This window comes from Osmerus eperlanus, chromosome 11, assembly GCF_963692335.1.
Source record: "Osmerus eperlanus chromosome 11, fOsmEpe2.1, whole genome shotgun sequence".
Lineage (NCBI taxonomy): Eukaryota > Metazoa > Chordata > Actinopteri > Osmeriformes > Osmeridae > Osmerus > Osmerus eperlanus.
The window spans coordinates 13,662,757-13,680,009 of record NC_085028.1 but is presented as its reverse complement, the minus strand read 5'-3'; the positions used below and the strand labels follow the sequence as shown (position 1 = coordinate 13,680,009).

Genomic DNA, 17,253 nt, shown 5'->3' with positions numbered 1-17,253 from the left:
ACATCACAAATATGGGAACTTTTTATTAAGTAATGTCCTTAGTTGTGTTTTTGACATAGAGGCATACTTTTTATAGAGTTTAGATTTTTTGGTTCAGATTTTTTACCTTTTGTGCAATAAGCTAGATTTTGAATTGAAAATGAAACTGCATGCAGCATGCTGCTCCTTTATTCTGTGGTTTTCTCAAAGGAGGCCACCACCCACAACACACCCTCTTTACCACTCCCCCTGTTCCCCAGTCACAAACGCGCAGAGGCTGTTTCAGCGGCAACTCAGTCCAAGAGAGAAAGAAAGAAAAAAAGTCTGTGGAATTGGAACATCATGTTTTTGAGAGTTCTGAGCTCAAGCTTTTGTATTTCTCTGCACAGGAAGTGGGAAATTTGAAGAAAAGCCTAGTCTGGAACATTCTGAACATTATCAACAGGCGCAAAAGAGGGGAGGAGACTATCTCTGGAACAACTCTCTTCGAAGCCCCACTGCTGCTGCCCAGAGAGATACTGCTTCACAAGGACCTGTCAACATACCCTGGAGCAGTCAGAAAAGCCGTAGAGACAACTAACAAGTAACAGACAGAACAACAAGGAAGAGGGAGTCACAGAGAGAGAAACAAGAGAAAGAGTGAGAATAGTGGGGGTGGAGAAGATGGAGGCCTTGCTTCCTGTTCTGCAGAGATACCCAGGCCTGTCTGTGGTCATGTGCTCTCTCATGTTCAGGGTGGTCCACAAGCTGTTGCAGAACCTGCCTGTACCCAAAGTGGTGGCACAAGATGATTTCCGCTCATGGAAATGGAAGAATCTCTCAATATCGTTGGTTCACTCTTCTCTCACAGGGACGTGGGCTGTGACCTGGTGAGTCTCCAGACTGGGTCCCTATTGTTCATTCATAGTGGATCCACATTATGTGTTGTGTTATTTAGGGGGGGTGGAGCAGGGCAGTAACAGTCTGCGTCAGGACAGACAGTGGAGAAGAAGAGCATGTTCAGACGGGGCCAGGGGTGGGGAGGCCTGGCTTAGGGAGGAGCAGACTTTCTGAGGGGGGGTAAACACTGTTAAATCTACAGAATATCCTTTACCACAGGGGTGTTCAATCCTGTTCCTTGAGGTCTGCTGTAGGCTACTGTATGTTATAGATATGTCCCTGCTCCAACACACCTGATTGAGTGTGTTGTCATCAAGCTCTGTGGAAGCAAGAGAACAGCCTTTCATTTGATTTTGAATTAGGAGATTGAATAGAATTCCTTCATAATGTGTCACACCATAGACTTACACAAGCCAAACCGCCCAGCAAACCACAGGGTTGGTTAAAGTATTTCACAGGGGCCTACCTACCAGGGAAACTGGAAAAACCAGCTGGTTAGAAAATTGTTCTGAAAGTGTTAAGAAAGTTTTTGAGTCAAGGATTACACTAACAGTGAATCCTGGGAAATAAACATACATAAGAGTCTAAATATATAACTATTACGGCATCTGTTGTCACTTGTCACCAAATGTCAATATATAAATCAACAACTATGCACTTTTTTGTGTTAGATCATAAAATCTTTTTCTGAGCTGCTTGGTAAAGATGTTGTGCTTGTTTTGATTTTACCATACAGCCTTGTCACAGATGAACACTTATTAACATGTGGTGGTGAGCTATTGTCAAATATATTTGGTTAAGTCACAGGGCATGCTACAGTGAGAGTTGGCGGGAGGATCACTGTCTTTATGTCTACTTTGTCAGTCCTATCTCTACAGGATGAGCTCATTTATGTCTGAATGAAAGTAATACTGAATCATCTGTCCATGACCATGTGTCCCTCTTCAGTGTGCTCCTTTGGCCAGAGATGCTGCACAACATCCACTCCTTCTACACCCCAATTTCTTACCTGCTCATCTGTGTTTCATCAGGTCAGTGAGTAACTGCATAAAAAGCATACTGTTATTAAAGTTACGTTTTTACACCCCTTGCTTGTACGGCATTCGTTAAGGGGGAGGAATGTCTTAAATTGTAAATGTTTACATTTAGTCATTTAGCAGACGCTCTTATCCAGAGCGACTTACAGTAAGTACAGGGACATTCCCCCCGAGGCAAGTAGGGTGAAGTGCCTTGCCCAAGGACACAACGTCATTTGGCAGAGCCGGGGAATCGAAACAGCAACCTTCGGATTACTAGCCCAATTCCCTAACCGCTCAGCCATCTGACTCCAAATGTTTAACATTAGACCTACATTTTGATGCAGTTCTCAATGTTGTTCAACTTTGTTATCTTGGGCCTTGCTCATGTTGATCAAATTAAGTAATTCAAAGGGGTTGTAGTAACATGATTAACCTTGTTGGTAAATTCAGGGCGTGCTTGCATGTCCCATGCTGTCCACAGTCTTGAAAAGACAAAAACAGACACTTAGAGTTCGATATAAACAAAGTATTCTGGAAATACTGAATATCCTTTTGGCATATTGAATGTCCTTTTCAGTAAAGTAACCTGAAAACCTGTGAGATTCCCAGGTTTTCCAGTTGCAGATTAAGAGCACAAACAAAACAGACCCGCCCATTTTACCTGGATCATAGAAGTGATGGACCACACCCCCACATTGCTATGGACACCAACCTAATCCTCAATAGACTGCGTAGTCTGGTGCCATGGCTGGTGGGAACTAGCTGCTGGGGGCAGTTGTTGTCGTCTTACATCTATCATCTTGCATGCGTAACCATGACAATGTGTGTCCATGGAGAGGCATGCAAACAACCTCTAGCTCTTCTGAGACAAACTATCTAAACAAGAGTAGAACACAATATACCTATAGAATTCCATCTATGGCCGGTTACCTGTCACACTTACCCTCACAGTGTGGTGGCTGGCTTATGAACACAAATGTGCTTGTCATTTTATCTTAATTGCCTCTTGGAGGGGCACCCAGGAGACCATCTAGGGTAGATTATTACCTCCAGATTGTGCTTAGTACTGGGACTCATAAGGCAAACACAATTAGCTTCGTATTTGAGGGGCTGAGGTTCAGGTTATTGATTGATTAGTCATGCCATGCAATGTTGGAAGTAGGTCAGAAGGCAGAGGGATATGTACTGCACGCACAGTAGTTCATTAGTGCTGTGATCTGCAGTAGACATCTGGTAAGCTGCACATTTGATTAATATCTTGGTATCACAACATGGTGTTCTGAGTATGCCTTGATAACCAATACCATACAGTATATGATCAAACCCAATGCAGAACCAATGTTGAAGCCACTCATTTACTCATCTGACTGAGATGTAACCCATATTTCGTTTTGTTGATAGGATACTTCGTGCAAGATGCATGTGACATTATCCTAACTGGACATGCAAGAGGATCATGGGAATTCCTAATTCACCATGTGCTGGTAAGATAAATAGACAGTTTCTAAATTGCACCTGAATGTTGCACACTTATCATTTAATGTATTTATTAGGTCTTGTGTATTATTATAGATAGTTGTTGTTGTTTTGTTTTCCTCAGGTGCTATGGTGTTTCCTGTATGCCCTGTACACACAGCTGTATGTGGCTGGTGCTGTGGTGGCTCTCTTTGTGGAGGTCAACAGTGTCACCCTGCATCTCAGGCTCATGCTGAAGTTAGCCGAAGCCCAGTTCTCTGATTTCTATTACATTAACAAGATGTTAAACCTCTTCACCTACGTATTCTTCCGCCTTAGCGCCCAGTTTTATCTCACATGGTACATTGTGAAAAATTACTCCTGGCTGGACCACGGTGGCTACTTTCTTATCACCATGATCCTGATGAACCTCATGATCCTGATCTACTTCTACCGTCTGATCCGAGCAGACTTCTTCCCACGCAATAAGGCTCTCTCGGCACAAAATGGCACCCATTTAAACAACTCTAAAAAGTTTCTCAATGACTGACCAAGCTGGCAATGTGACTGATTCACACAAACCAGTGTGTCGCCGTTGTTGTGGGTTTGGTGGTGTTTTGTGTGTGTGTGTATTCTGTAACTAACATCGTTTATCAAATGAAACCTCACACACTGTTGTTTTTGTCACTGTGGGTCTGTATAGGGGTCTAGTGGTGCTGCCAAAAGCAGCCTTGAAATGGAGGGGACTGCGGTACATCCCTTGGCGTGACACTTCTCTGTGCGATGCCTTTTGTGGCTAAAGAAAAGCTGGGCGGCAACCACATTGCTGGTCACATGGCAACATCAGATACTGAAGCACGTACTTACATTGTCTAGGAATGTCCAAATGCTACCTAAGACTCTTATCACATTACAGTACTATATGACTATACATTTTGTGTGGGATGCTCATTAACGTGATAAACCTGTCGTTAACAATGTGATGCCATAAAAAGGGGAACAATATTGCCAAGCTATTTCATGGGGAATAGCTCAGAAGAGAACATCAAAGTGAACCACTTTCCTCAGTACAGTACAATCAATAAGCTCTGGTTGGTGTGAATTTGAACGTTTAAGGGAAATGTATAGTTTGTTTTGGTCAATACATAGATGATCAGTAATGTGATTAATCATAAAGTACACACTTGAATGCCTTGAACATTTCTGGGAATCACACTTCATCACACCAAATTCATAAAAAATACAGACTAGATCCCAGCAACATTACATTTCATTACATTTAGTCATTTAGCAGACGCTCTTATCCAGAGCGACTTACAGTAAGTACAGGGACATTCCCCAGAGGCAAGTAGGGTGAAGTGCCTTGCCCAAGGACACCACGTCAGTTGGCACGGCCGGGAATCCAACTGGCAACCTTTGGATTACTAGCCCGATTCCCTAACCGCTCAGCCACCTGACTCCCATACATATACTATATTAGTGTCCTTATCATAGTGCCTTTCCAATATACTTTAAATGTGACTGGGATGAACCCAGAAATCTCCTGAGCAACTGAATCAAAAAGGGCCCTGTGAGATATGGGGTAAGCCTATTGCCAAATTAGTTATTTTTTATTTTTTACCAAATATTAGTGGGCCTATATGGAGAATGTAGTTGACTGTCAGAATTTTCTTTCGAAGTAGCTTTTTTGACTCATGTTTTAGTGCCTTGATGTGCCTTAATTGAGCTTTTGGTTTATTTAATGCGTATTGATATGTTTGACCAAATAAAATTATTATGTGTCGAGGAATAGCGTTAGTCATTATGAATCACAACAAGGAACTAGTGAAAGTAGAGAGCATACTGATCTGACTTAAATGATTCCCTTCTCCTCCAGTCTCTGTCGTCAGGCTGAAAGTCTGTCAGTATTATTGTCAGCAGTATTATTCAAGATAAACACACATACGGTAGGTAGTATGGAAGCAAATCAGTGACATGTTTTGAATTTTTAAAGGCATTGAATACTTAATATCGAAATTTAAACACACCGAATTTGTTCGTTTTGAATTCACCTCTTTAAAATTGAAATATGAATTCATTTATTTAAACATAAATTATTGGGTCTGAGGGGAGAGGTCCGGTCTGAGGCAAGCAATACCTTGATATCCCGGATGTTGCAATCAGAATTTTTTCTGCTCGAATTTTTGGGATCTGAATTTCACCATTCGAATGCCTGAATTTAGTTTTATTTGAATTTCTGAAGCTTGAATTTTCTTTCATAGAATTTTTGGGATCTGACTGTTCGAATTTGAGCACCCTGAATTTCTGAACCTTTAATCATTGGATCAGAATTTTATTTTTACATTGAAATAAATTCATATTTCATTTTTAAAGTGGTGAATTTAAAACCAACAAATTATGTGGTGTTTATATTTAAATATTAAGTATTCAAAGCCTTTTAAAATGTAAAACATGTCACTGATTTGTTCCATACAGTATCTCCATAACAGAGAAACAGCATTGTATTGTCTGTTGTTTCGAGTGACGTGCGCACAAATCTCGGCATTTGCCAGCAGAGGGCTCAGACCGGCTCCGACACGGAAAAAGTAGGCTGTGGCCTGTTCTATGCTATCCCACATTCCACAGGGAAAACCTCAACGTGAGTCATAGTGGTCCGATTTGAATACATTGAAGTACATATCATGCTGACTTTTGTTGCCTAACTTTCGTGGAATGGATTTGAGTCATGTTTAGTTTGAGCAAATAGCGCTCAATTTAAGTATTTACATGAAAGGGCGTCACTCGCATCAGTAGACTTATGTGAAACAATTAGAAAATTGTGGACTTTATTTTGTTTGCTGAAGACTGGACGTGTGGGTTACCACGCGTTGTAAAATATCTTGTCCCGTTAAGGTAGGCTATATGGCAAAGTTATGCATCCTCCATTGAACCAATGCTGCTTTCATGGTCACGTTTTCGTTTTTTGTGCCATAACTTACAAATGTGTTTTGTTTCTTGAAAATTTGTCTTATATTCGTATATTCGTGGCACATTCAAATACTTGTACTACACAGCCCATTATCTTTAGGCTGTGTAAAAGTCGTGTAATTAGCTACATTTAGGGGAAGTCAATAGTCTTTGTTCACAACATTTCTGGACAATAGGATTAAAATAGAGATTAGCTCTTCCAGACCATGACAGATGCTAAATTGCTCTTGTTGTTCTGTGACTTGCCCACTCTAGTTTGTGTAGGCAACAGCACTAAATCACATCCTAACCCTTCTCTATGCAGAATTTAGGGTGGTAGTGTGGGGTACATGGCCCTCTGAGGAGCATTTAGTTTGAAGTAATGTCGGTCAGAATCCCGACAATGAGTGTGCTTCCTCCTGTTCGAAGGGACCGCATCATCGCCCAGCTCCCTCAGGTAGGTTGACAGTAATGCTGAACAGTGGTTTGTGACTCAAACTTAACTTTAACTTGTAGCTGTCTTGTACTTTTCCACTCCTATTGTTTGGTAGACGCCTCACAAAGCTGACCTTCTTTTCTAGTGTTTCTGTGAAGAAGCTGCTCTTCACACTAAAGACGGCTTCCACACAAAAGTGAAGACTGCTTGCCAGGAGCAACGCACTGGCACTGTAGGGTGGGTACGGTTAGAGGCCCTGCTGACTTTTCAGCAGATACGTACACTTTCCTAATGCAGCCTTTAAGACACTATACACTCCTATGGCAATGGGAAGTGCTGATTGGGTTCGGTTGCTGAGTGTTGTCATGCACTGTTTGTATATTGCTTTGGATAAAAGTTTAAGCTAAATGAATAAAAAGTAAATGAATGTTTTTCTCTTTGTTGGTTTCATAGTCTCTGTGTAAAATGTTCATCCAGTAGGTTTAAGATCTCCAAGGTGATTGTGGTTGGTGACCTTGCTGTGGGGAAAACCTGTCTGATTAATAGGTAAGCAGATGCCCAATGTGAATACCATAGTCACAGTAAGATTCAGTCCAAAGGCAGTTCGGGCAAATAAATAACTGAACTGCTGTTGGTGCTTTGGTTTAATAATTCATGCAATCTCTATCAACAGGTTTTGCAAGGATGCTTTTGACAAGAACTACAAGGCAACGATCGGTGTTGACTTTGAGATGGAGCGTTTTGAGGTTTTGGGTGTGCCATTCAGCTTACAGCTGTGAGTCCTTATTGATCTGCACTTAGGCTACACTGCTCTGGCTTCATTAGATGTATACTGTTGAAACATTTCTCTACATATTTTTATATTGTAAATATGCCTATACCTACAGGTGGGACACTGCAGGCCAGGAGAGATTCAAGTGCATCGCCTCTACATACTATAGAGGAGCTCAAAGTACTGGAAAATAGTACTCATGAATGAAATAAACCAGTGTCAGATCTTTGGGAAAATATTTGTTGTCCTTGTAAAGTACCAAGCTAACTTCATATCTCTAAACTTCCAGTTGTCATCATTGTGTTTGATGTGAATGACGTCGCCTCCTTCGGCCATACCAGGTAAACACAATTCAATTACTATACATAGTTCTTAGGAATATAGGTCACGCTCTGAGCATTTGAATTTTATGGCGTATAATAACAAAACATTAAATGTATGTTTGGTTAAATGGTTAATACAAATGTCAAACTAATGTTACTCCACAGGCAGTGGCTGGAGGACGCTCTGAAAGAGAACGACCCTACAAGTGTTCAGCTCTTTCTCGTTGGCACAAAGAAAGACTTGAGCGTACGTGTGTTTTCTGCTTTTGTAGATTACATTACTAGATTGTTTATCAGATTTCAGTTAGTTAAAAAGAAAATGTGTTTTATGTCATCAGTCTCCTGCACGGTACTCTCAGATTGAGGAGGATGCAATCAAACTGTCGCAGGAAATAAGTGCAGAATACTGGGCAGTATCGTCACTGACAGGTAAACTGATTCTCTCACCCTGTTTTTACAGTCTCTGAGCTATTCCTTCAATCAAAACATGAATACAACACTTATTATCTTGTGTAGTTGCAAAACTAATGTGATGTGAACTGATGTAGGGGAGAACGTGAGGGAGTTCTTCTTTCGTGTTGCATCGCTGGCATTTGAAGCCAATGTTCTGGCAGAGTTAGAGAAAAGTGGATTGAGGAAGATTGGCGATATTGTCGGTGAGTATCCAGATCTACAATTGTTTGGTTTTTTAGCTTATTGCTATGTCCGGAATGAATCAATTCAGCTGTCTGAAATAGTCACAATGCAAGTATGCTCTCATTCTGTTTTAGAAATTAACAGTAATTCCAAAAACCCGAATTCAGCATCGAAGAAGAAACAGCCCAACTGTTGTCAGTAGAGAGAAGCACCAGTGAGATGATGGTACTGTACACAAGCCAAAGGGAACATTTTCCCAAGTCCAAACGTGAACCTGAGATCCCCTCTACCACTCCCAAACACATGGAATGCTGCAGTGAGAGCTGACAGCCAGAACATTGGGGTTTGCTTTCACAGACATTCAAACTGAATTTGTGCTGGCTTGGGAAAGAATAGTCCTCAGTTGGATGTGGTTTCCTGTGGTGCTGCTTTTTCATCTTGCCCAGTTATGATCCATTCATTCCCTGGTGTTATTACGCTTTCTAGTATTTCAGTGGTCTTTTCCTTGTGGTATGGCCGTAAAAGGCATATGGACAATTATTATTTCTTTGAAACTAAAATGTATAACAGCATTGCTTTGTATTAGAAAAGTATCTGCACAATTGTAATATTTTGCTTAGACACAATATTTTAATAGCGGCACTGGGAGAGATCAGCATAATTTATAGATTTTCAAATGTTCTTCAAGGTACCTTTTTAGTTCAGTTGATTTTCGGATCAAACATATTGTTTTAATCACTTTTATACCAACACATTTTTACTGGCCAAATACATCAATAAATAACTTGTATACAGTTCCAGTACAACTTATTCCAAAGTAATGTTTTTATAAAAGGTACAGTATAACATTGCTTAATTAGACTTGTAATACAGGAGTAACAGTACCATCACATCAATAAATGTATTAAACATTTCAGATCAAATTCAATTTGATTGCCCTTTTCACATGCAATGTCATAGAGGGCTTCATAGATCGGCACATATAACCATCCTAAACCATAAAGGAAGACAAGATAATACTCCCAAGAAAACTCCAGAGAAGTTAAAGAAACTTTGGGAGGAGTCATTCCCCGCCTCCAGAGATGGTTGGTGGATATCTGTCCTAGTATATAAAAACTGGATTTTGAAAAGTATAGATTAGTGTTAAATAAATTTCCTTGGAAATGAAGCGTGTAAGGGTTTAACTCTTGAAGCTTTTGAAAGAATCTAGATATTGTTCATCAATTTGACTCTGAAGTTCCTCTGGGATGCAGTGAGAGTATTTGTAATGGTCTTTGATCCACTTCCCTCCCTCGCTGTTCTCAATAGCCACAGCAGTTACACCTAAAGTTACAAAACACATATAAAGTAACTAACATTAATTTACAAAACGCTACTTAAGAAGAGCAGACTCAAAAGTTTATAGTTTATATTTTTAGTTTGGATTCTTACAGAGAACAGGACTTTTCCTACCCACATTGAGCATACATAAGTACTGATAGGGCTACACACTGACTGACCAACAACAGTGGCTCCTTGCTTCTCCACCAGTTGTAAGGCAGCCTTCATGGTACCTCCAGTCTCTATCCACTGGTCTACAATCAGGACCCGAAGGCCTGTTGTCACAGGAAGACCACTGTTAGTGCAGTTGTCACTTATGTCAGTTCAGCCTTAAAGTCACATGGTGCAGCAGGCAGTCAAACTGAGTAGGACAAACTGACAACCAGTGAATACAAAGTCCCCTGGAGAGGACATGGTGTTCCAGGCACAAATATTCTCCTTATGCTTGTCGGTTCCTTCTTGCCAACACTGGGGGGCATTGTGCCACAGGAAATTAGGATTGCTTTGCCATGACAGAATTACTAATTGGGCCCATACAGTCTTGGCACCACGTGATGTGTGTTGCAGGGTTCATTAAGCTTGTCAATCCACTGTATACCATCTGTTACCACACTGATGGTCAAGCAGAAGTAAGAAACTTTGTTGTCATCCTTTTTTTCCTCATCTGAAACATTGGACCTAACAGGCTCCACTGCTGTTTGAACAGTCACCAAAAAGGAACAATATATTCACCAAATAAACAAAGTGTAACTAAAGTAACTAAATGGGGGGATTTTAAGAAAATGAAATTGCTCACCTGGTTTTAGCACATCCAGTCTTACTTCCATTAATTTTTCCCTGCCAGAGTAGTCGCTGTACTTCTGACTCTGCGTTTCTATACACAGGTGTCCTGACTTACGGATAGCCAGGAAGCCTTTTCCTAGTGTGGCGGCCACTGCCGACCCTGGAAACAGCCAATAAACCACTTTAAGATCCATTAACATTGTTGTTGAACATTTCAAATATGTGTGTTTTCTGCTTCTCCTTTAGACACAGCTGCATGGCCTAAATCTGTAACTCTAAATTTAGTCTCTCAAAGTGTTGGGTTCCCTGCTCAATTTAGCAAGCCTGTGCTTGGAAACGTTTTCATGACTGCATTGAACCAGCAAATCAAGTATAGATAATAATTATATTGTCTTTATCTTTACCTAAGATGAATCCCATTGCATCTATACCCGCAACTAGGTCGATAGTTTCATTCTGGAATGGACAGAGAAGGTCCTGCACACAATCTGAAAGAGCCTGGGATGAAATATAGAGAATACATGAACAAGACTTTTATGGTTTTGTATCAAGATAAAGTTCTATTAATGCAGTTTAGCGTTTCTGCACACAATCAACTACAACCGACTCTCAACCACGGTTTGTATGGACAGTTATTGCCTTCAATAGCATCTGTGCTCATTCACGTTGCTGTGACAAACCAGAACGCACAGGGTCACATTTATTGAAGCCTACCTGGGCGTTACAGTAAAGCCTTGATGGGTCAAGCCAGGCAAAGTTTGATCCTTTGGTGTTTGGTGCCATTAATGAGAGGTACCAGCCTCTATTTCTGTCTTTTGGAAGCGCCAGAGGGTCCATCTTCAGGAGAAGTCTGGGTGGGGAGGACTAGTCTGCCTGGGAATCTGCAGACGACCACGATCAGATTCCACGGGGGCGTGAATGACACAGCTATACTATTCATGACTGCGGAGATAAGTTTACTTATTATGAAAAAAGTACTTGCCCATGTGGAGAAGCATAGTTCCATGTGATTGAACAGCTAGGAATTATTTACTGAATCAATATTTCCAGTGTTTTCTCTGATGGCTCAGTTTACGGTATCTCCAGGCGGCATCTTTTCCACATGAGAAGTAGGCTATTGCAGCTTATGTAACCTTATGAAAAACCTTCAAGGCTACCGGATGTAATTCGTTTCTTTATGTTTCATATTTTACAAAACAGTAGGCTACAACTTAATTTGTCAGCATTGCAATTTTTTCTTTCTTTCATTTAAACAGGTTGTCCTTTAACTTGGTATTTCCAAGAGGCAAAAATTGTCACTATCACACCACACCTAAAAGAACATCGCAACATGGTAACAAATGGTCAAGAAAGTTTACAAAACTCTTACAATTACAATAGTCTTTCGGTCTCACAGCTGTCCGCCTGTCCACCAAGTTAATAATGTTGGCTAGGCTATGTCCGTGTGAACAACTGTGACATATCTGTGCCATAAAGCATTTTAGTAGTATGAGTCGGTTATCTTTTCTGTTTAGAGAGCATGTAGCCTATCACTGATGGCAAGCCAAACTGCTCTCCACAGAGCCGTCAATAATGGCCGACAAAAATGTAGCACTAGTTGATTTAAATCCCACTTTATTTGGAGCACCCAGGGATTACAAAGGTTACAAGAGTTTGCCGGTAAATCCTCACTGAGCATTTGTAACCCGCGTTTTGCTGCCCAGGTTTGGTCGAATGTTCCCTCTGGTGACTTTGCATCACTTCACTCCGCCCTCAAACATTCGCTTCTCGAGAGTGCTTTGCAAAGCCAACCAAGCCAACAATGTGACAACATTGGGGTGATTTATAGTTTGCCGACTCGTTGCACATGATCCCTACAAGCCTAATGGAGTGTGAACACTTGCATGGGATGCAAATTGAAAATCATAGCACCAATTTCTAACCTAAAATTGAGCTCTAAAGATTGTTTTTTAGAAGGTTAATTACTGGAATTTCTTGTTAAGACGACTGGGAAAAGGCTATTCAGATTTGGCTTATTAGCTGCTTAGCTACTTTTGTGCACAAAATTTGTGAGCTACAACTTTGCATCTTCAAACACGTCCTTAATTGATTCCGATAGCAGGTACCAATTATTATTGCGTGCACACTTGTGAGCCTTTCCGCTTCATTTTTTTTACTACTTTCTTATTCAGTCACTCATCAACAATGCAAAACCCTTTGTGGAATTTGCAAGATGTCCAATCTCTTGGTTTAGAGGAATCACCCCATCCTCGTTACCATGGAAAGCACCACAAGAACCTCCTCCACTGGAATAAATCTCGACTTCTTGGGAAAAGGGGTGGGGGGTGGGGAGGTAACTTGCGGTCAATTTACGAAGAAGTCGTTGCTAGTTCACACACCATTCATCTTGAATTTTAGGCAAAATAAATGTAGATTAAACCGTGCTAATTTTGTTTGCAGCTGTTTTAGAAAATAAATGCACAGCTTGGCATTTTTTCCAACACCTTTTCTACACCCCCCTATCCATCATCTTGATGTGCCGGTCATATTATATGTATTTGTAATAAACTGTTATATTAATCGATATTAAACTTGTTGGCTATTCATGTATTTTATGATGTGCCCATTATCCTATATTTAATGCCAATATTGCTCCAGATCCTACTGTCAAACTGAAAGCGTCAAAGGATTTTACACGTCCACTGAAGGGGTTAATGTGGATGACAAACCCCTCCCAGCAATGTCAGTCATCGTATTTATAATCACACCACTTCAAGTGTCGCTTTAAAAGCCGGTGGATACAAGGGCGTGGGAGAATAGTAACAGGCTACTGTCTTTGGGCGCATGGTGCAAAAAAAGGGCCACCTGCCATAATGTGGTCTGTGTTTTTTGTATTCCTGTCTTACCTGGACAGAAACTTTGTCAAAGGAGAATTCCTAACCTACTCTCTAGATGGAGGAAAAGAGGCAAAGGCAATGTTTCTCATGCTCAACAGCACATTCTGTGCTAAAATGTCTGTAATAGGAGAGAATTACCTTTACCAAGTATCAGATGGAGTTGAAGAGGTGAGTTCCGTGCGTGACCCAGCCGGAAAACTCGTGGACTGCTCGGTGACAGTGAACCAAATGCAGGTGAAGTCTTTCATGCATATTTGCAGATTGGGACTGAAGGATCAAACGACCAAATTAGAAAATTTCGAAACGAGTTTTGCTCACTTGGCGGATGCCAAAGCCAACTGTCAAGAGTTTCAGAGGAAAACGGAGCGCAAAAGAGTCATCAAAAATATGAATGCACGACCGATACAGGATCAAAAAGATGAAGACAAGGTGTTAAGCAGATCCAAGCGAGGATTTACTTATCCTGGGACACTTTGGTGCGGTGCAGGCAACATCGCCGATGATGTTAATCAACTGGGTAGGGAGAACATTTTATATTAAAAGTATAGATCATGTTGCTGAGTTAAAAAAGGAGACTTTATTAATTTACCCACCCATGTTGTGCACTCATAGATGCTTTGCTCTTGTACTTCCTCAGGGGTATTCGCTGAGACCGACAGTTGTTGCCGTGTTCATGACCATTGCCCCCATGTCATCCATGCGTTCTCCTCAAAATATGGCTACACAAATTTCAAGTGGCTTTCCATTTCTCACTGTGACTGCGATAATGCGTGAGTGAGTGTGTGTGTGTGAGAGAGAGAGGGGTGGTTCTCCCAACAGAGATTGAAATAAAATACAATTTGACTTACTGGTCAGCCTGGACAAGCTAGAGACATTGAGTGAGTAGTTTTCTCTGTCACATGCTGCAGGATGAAGGACTGTCTGAGGAAAGTGAATGACTCCTCATCCAGGGTGGTGGGACAGGCTTTCTTCAATGTCATGGAGGTACCCTGCTTTGAGTTCATGTATGAGGAGCAATGTGTTGAGAGGCACTGGTATGGCATGTAAGTATTTATGGAGATTCCACAACAAGTTCAAACGGTTTTAAGTGAATTTCTTTACTTTCTAATGGTGAACGTACGGATGCCTAATCAACTATCTTTTATGTCTTACTCTTCTTTCAAATTCAAAAGGTGTAAAAAGTACGAGAAGATGCCTGTTGCAGTGGCAAAAGAGTCCATTCCATACGACTTTGGAGGCATTGACGTTATTGACGTATTGACCTTGGCTCCTCCTCAACAGAAAGAGTCCAATAAATCAGGACTAGAGCAGGACGGACCGGAGGGTCCAACAGAGCCTCCAGTGTCAGGCTCCCAGACCACGGGTCCTGAGGAACCGTCCCTTAGTAACGTGGTCACGGCCGCTGAGGACTTCATCAAAGTTCTCGCTACTGTGTCCACGTCTCAAAGTTCGACCACTGAAGCTGCCAAAGGAGAGGCGGAGTCCTCTGAGAAGAAGAAGAAGAAGAAGAATTCAGAGAAAAACAAAAACAAAAAAAAGAAGACTAAGGGTCGAGGGAGAAAGAGAAAGCAGAGGGTCGAATCCATCTCCAAAGCCGAGGAGGCAGCCCCAGGTACACCTACAAGCAGCAAGGCAGAGGAGGTCGATAATAAGAGTAACTTTGTTGATGAGCCAAGTAAAGTTGTTCAGTTTAACAGGAATGTAAATTGTATGATAGATCTAGGGGGTAAAGAGGAGCCGTCCAATGATGTTATGAAAGATCAACCAATGACAGATGAGGAAAATGCCTCAATCACTACCTCAATCTACCCAACCAGTCCTGTGAAGAAGGAGCTTAAGCTGGATACCCAAGCCCACACAGAGAACAAGCAAACAGAACTCCTCTCTGTGACAATCAGCATCCCCACAACTATGCAACAGAAGAGGTTGAGGCCAAGACAAGGGAGGAAAAACCGCAACCACATATCTCCAACTTTTCCTCCAGAACAAGCTACAACCCACAATGCCGTTGACCAGGAACTCCCGGTCAAGACCACAGACACTTCAGTCGTACAGAGCAGCACTCCAACGGTCCCCTCAGAGCAGCCGGAGCAACAAAGGTTGGGACCTACCACAATCCATGCCCGCGCTCCCATTGTGGCTCCCCTCAAAAGAAAAAGACACAGGTCAAAAGAGAGAAAAAACAGAAATAAAAGAAGGAGAATCACCTCCTCTTCTCCTATTGAGGAGGCTGCGGCTCAGCATTCCACTAAAGATGAGTTTAGAACGATTATAGGCAGCCCAACTCCCACTACTGTTAAAACGGCAACGGACCTTGACTCTCACAGACCAGAAAATGATAGTGATATGTCACCTTTAACTACCTCAACTAGAGCTACTACTACTGCTAGTACTTCTACTGCTGCAACTATTGCTACAACTCGTGCTACTACAACTAGTGCTGCTTCCTCTACCACAACAGCTGCAACCTCTACATTGAATGCCCACCAAAACAAAAGGCAACGATCAAAAGAGCGAGAGGGGAGAAAAAGAAGGAAAAAACTTGTACTCCCCCTTTTGGCTGACACCACATCTCCCCAGAGCGCTTCTGAAGAAACCATGTCAGTGCTGTCTGCTACTGAATGCCCTGCTGTGTTGACCGTTCCTCCCACCTCCACCATGGGGCTGGTCGCCGTGGAGAACGATGGTAAACGCGGGCGTCTCACTGCCACGGCTGGAACTCTCGTTCTCACTGCAGGAGGACACGGGTCAAGAGAGGGAGAGCGCAAAAAAAGAAGAAAAAAAAACAGTCCAGCTGTTTTTAATGTAGGCGTTACACCTCATAATGACAATGAAACTGATCCTAGAACAAAGACGACTGCAAGGCTGAGACTCCAAACTATGCCCTCTGAAGATGCTGAGATTGAAGAGTTGAAAGATGGCATTGAGCAGGTCCTCTACACTGCACAGCCCAGCACACCGTCCATGAGCCTTATCCAATCCATTTTACAGAAGGCTGAAGAGCAACTAGGTTGGAAGAGAAGAAGAAAAACAAGGCTTTCCAACAAACAGCCCTGAAACTATACTTAACATGCTGCTAGCATAGAATGATAGACTGCATTGCCATCTTATATGACCAGCCAATCTATTGACTAGGAAAAGTTGCAATGCTGACTAGTTGTTTTATCTGTGATATTTGACGAATCAACATTATAGCCATTTTTCACAGTAATCATATCAACGTGATTGGGGGATCAGTATTATGTATAGAAATATGTATGCCTACAAAATAGATTAATAAAATATTTAAACGCTGCATATTTTAGTATATTGATTTAAATTGGTGATTGTGTGAATGTAACACATTAAGGTCATGGGCCTGACAGCAAATTGCTTTGTCACTATTCACACAGCAAGGAATGTTAAATCTTGAGGGGGAAATGCTGTGTTTTATCTGCTTAACAGTAAACCTGCTTAGGTATACTTTTCTGCAAACAATGCTAGCCATACTATACACACCAACAGACCTGCACATTCCAAGATTATTTACTATGCCCTTTGTTCTTTGGGAGACTGGCCCTGCTGGTCCCCTTCAATGCGACTTAAAGGTTTTGAGTGAAAAAGGGGTTACATTCTTATCTCTGGATTATAGGCCCTCTTGGCACACTATCCCCCCAGGCAGCAAATTAGGGGTTGTAACACCCACAGCAGAGCATCAAATCCCTTATCAGCTGATTCCCACATGCTTGCAACTAAGAGGAATTTAACTAAATGTGACTGGCACCTTGAGATATTCAGAGAACTATTAGCAAGGATCTCTCTCATAATGTATAATATTACCTTGTTATAA

At 41.6% G+C, this 17,253-nt stretch overlaps 4 protein-coding genes across 8 annotated transcripts; 3 read left to right on the top strand and 1 right to left on the bottom strand.

Annotated features, from left to right (window-relative positions):
• The first annotated feature begins 219 nt into the window (after positions 1 to 219).
• tlcd1 (TLC domain containing 1) lies at positions 220 to 5,121 on the top strand. Its single transcript, XM_062473102.1, has 4 exons — positions 220 to 848; positions 1,807 to 1,889; positions 3,279 to 3,361; positions 3,478 to 5,121. The coding sequence occupies exons 1-4, from the start codon at positions 643 to 645 to the stop codon at positions 3,880 to 3,882; spliced, it is 777 nt and encodes a 258-aa protein (XP_062329086.1). The 5' UTR covers positions 220 to 642; the 3' UTR covers positions 3,883 to 5,121.
• Positions 5,122 to 5,862: 741 nt separating this feature from the next.
• On the top strand, positions 5,863 to 9,308 carry rab34a (RAB34, member RAS oncogene family a). 4 transcript variants are annotated; one of them, XM_062472665.1, is made up of 11 exons: positions 5,863 to 5,970; positions 6,604 to 6,735; positions 6,860 to 6,951; positions 7,168 to 7,260; positions 7,388 to 7,489; positions 7,602 to 7,666; positions 7,776 to 7,827; positions 7,975 to 8,056; positions 8,148 to 8,238; positions 8,358 to 8,465; positions 8,580 to 9,308. In XM_062472665.1, the coding sequence occupies exons 2-11, from the start codon at positions 6,661 to 6,663 to the stop codon at positions 8,645 to 8,647; spliced, it is 828 nt and encodes a 275-aa protein (XP_062328649.1). In that variant the 5' UTR covers positions 5,863 to 5,970; positions 6,604 to 6,660; the 3' UTR covers positions 8,648 to 9,308. The 4 variants fall into 4 exon arrangements, with proteins under 4 accessions (XP_062328649.1, XP_062328648.1, XP_062328651.1 ...); XM_062472664.1 differs by having other exon boundaries at positions 5,887 to 6,224; XM_062472667.1 differs by having other exon boundaries at positions 5,888 to 6,224; positions 7,195 to 7,260.
• Positions 9,309 to 9,573: 265 nt separating this feature from the next.
• Positions 9,574 to 11,983, bottom strand: zgc:174895 (uncharacterized protein LOC100126024 homolog). 2 transcript variants are annotated; one of them, XM_062472668.1, is made up of 5 exons: positions 11,263 to 11,970; positions 10,953 to 11,046; positions 10,562 to 10,708; positions 9,945 to 10,040; positions 9,574 to 9,768 (listed from the first exon to the last, which is right to left on the bottom strand). In XM_062472668.1, exons 1-5 carry the CDS (start codon positions 11,383 to 11,385, stop codon positions 9,626 to 9,628), a joined length of 603 nt encoding a protein of 200 aa, XP_062328652.1. In that variant the 5' UTR covers positions 11,386 to 11,970; the 3' UTR covers positions 9,574 to 9,625. The 2 variants fall into 2 exon arrangements, with proteins under 2 accessions (XP_062328652.1, XP_062328653.1); XM_062472669.1 differs by lacking the exon at positions 9,945 to 10,040 and having other exon boundaries at positions 11,263 to 11,983.
• A 1,326-nt stretch (positions 11,984 to 13,309) lies between these two features.
• On the top strand, positions 13,310 to 16,719 carry proca1 (protein interacting with cyclin A1). Its single transcript, XM_062472663.1, has 4 exons — positions 13,310 to 13,941; positions 14,062 to 14,194; positions 14,333 to 14,467; positions 14,597 to 16,719. The coding sequence occupies exons 1-4, from the start codon at positions 13,401 to 13,403 to the stop codon at positions 16,479 to 16,481; spliced, it is 2,694 nt and encodes an 897-aa protein (XP_062328647.1). The 5' UTR covers positions 13,310 to 13,400; the 3' UTR covers positions 16,482 to 16,719.
• The last annotated feature ends 534 nt before the right edge of the window (positions 16,720 to 17,253 follow it).

Bases quoted from the DNA above. Each gene is read 5' to 3' on its own strand.
- rab34a (XM_062472665.1), top strand. From the start codon at position 6,661: ATGTCGGTCAGAATCCCGACAATGAGTGTGCTTCCTCCTGTTCGAAGG. The intron at 6,952-7,167 runs GTGGGTACGGTT...TTGGTTTCATAG, and splicing joins CAACGCACTGGCACTGTAGG to TCTCTGTGTAAAATGTTCAT. The intron at 8,057-8,147 runs GTACGTGTGTTT...TTATGTCATCAG, and splicing joins GCACAAAGAAAGACTTGAGC to TCTCCTGCACGGTACTCTCA.
- proca1 (XM_062472663.1), top strand. From the start codon at position 13,401: ATGTGGTCTGTGTTTTTTGTATTCCTGTCTTACCTGGACAGAAACTTT. The intron at 13,942-14,061 runs GTAGGGAGAACA...GTACTTCCTCAG, and splicing joins CGATGATGTTAATCAACTGG to GGGTATTCGCTGAGACCGAC. The intron at 14,195-14,332 runs GTGAGTGAGTGT...CACATGCTGCAG, and splicing joins CACTGTGACTGCGATAATGC to GATGAAGGACTGTCTGAGGA.
- tlcd1 (XM_062473102.1), top strand. From the start codon at position 643: ATGGAGGCCTTGCTTCCTGTTCTGCAGAGATACCCAGGCCTGTCTGTG. The intron at 1,890-3,278 runs GTCAGTGAGTAA...TTTTGTTGATAG, and splicing joins GCTCATCTGTGTTTCATCAG to GATACTTCGTGCAAGATGCA. The intron at 3,362-3,477 runs GTAAGATAAATA...TGTTTTCCTCAG, and splicing joins TCCTAATTCACCATGTGCTG to GTGCTATGGTGTTTCCTGTA.
- zgc:174895 (XM_062472668.1), bottom strand. From the start codon at position 11,385: ATGGACCCTCTGGCGCTTCCAAAAGACAGAAATAGAGGCTGGTACCTC. The intron at 10,709-10,952 runs GTAAAGATAAAG...GGCTGTTTCCAG, and splicing joins TGCAATGGGATTCATCTTAG to GGTCGGCAGTGGCCGCCACA. The intron at 9,769-9,944 runs GTCAGTCAGTGT...TTGTAACTTTAG, and splicing joins GCAAGGAGCCACTGTTGTTG to GTGTAACTGCTGTGGCTATT.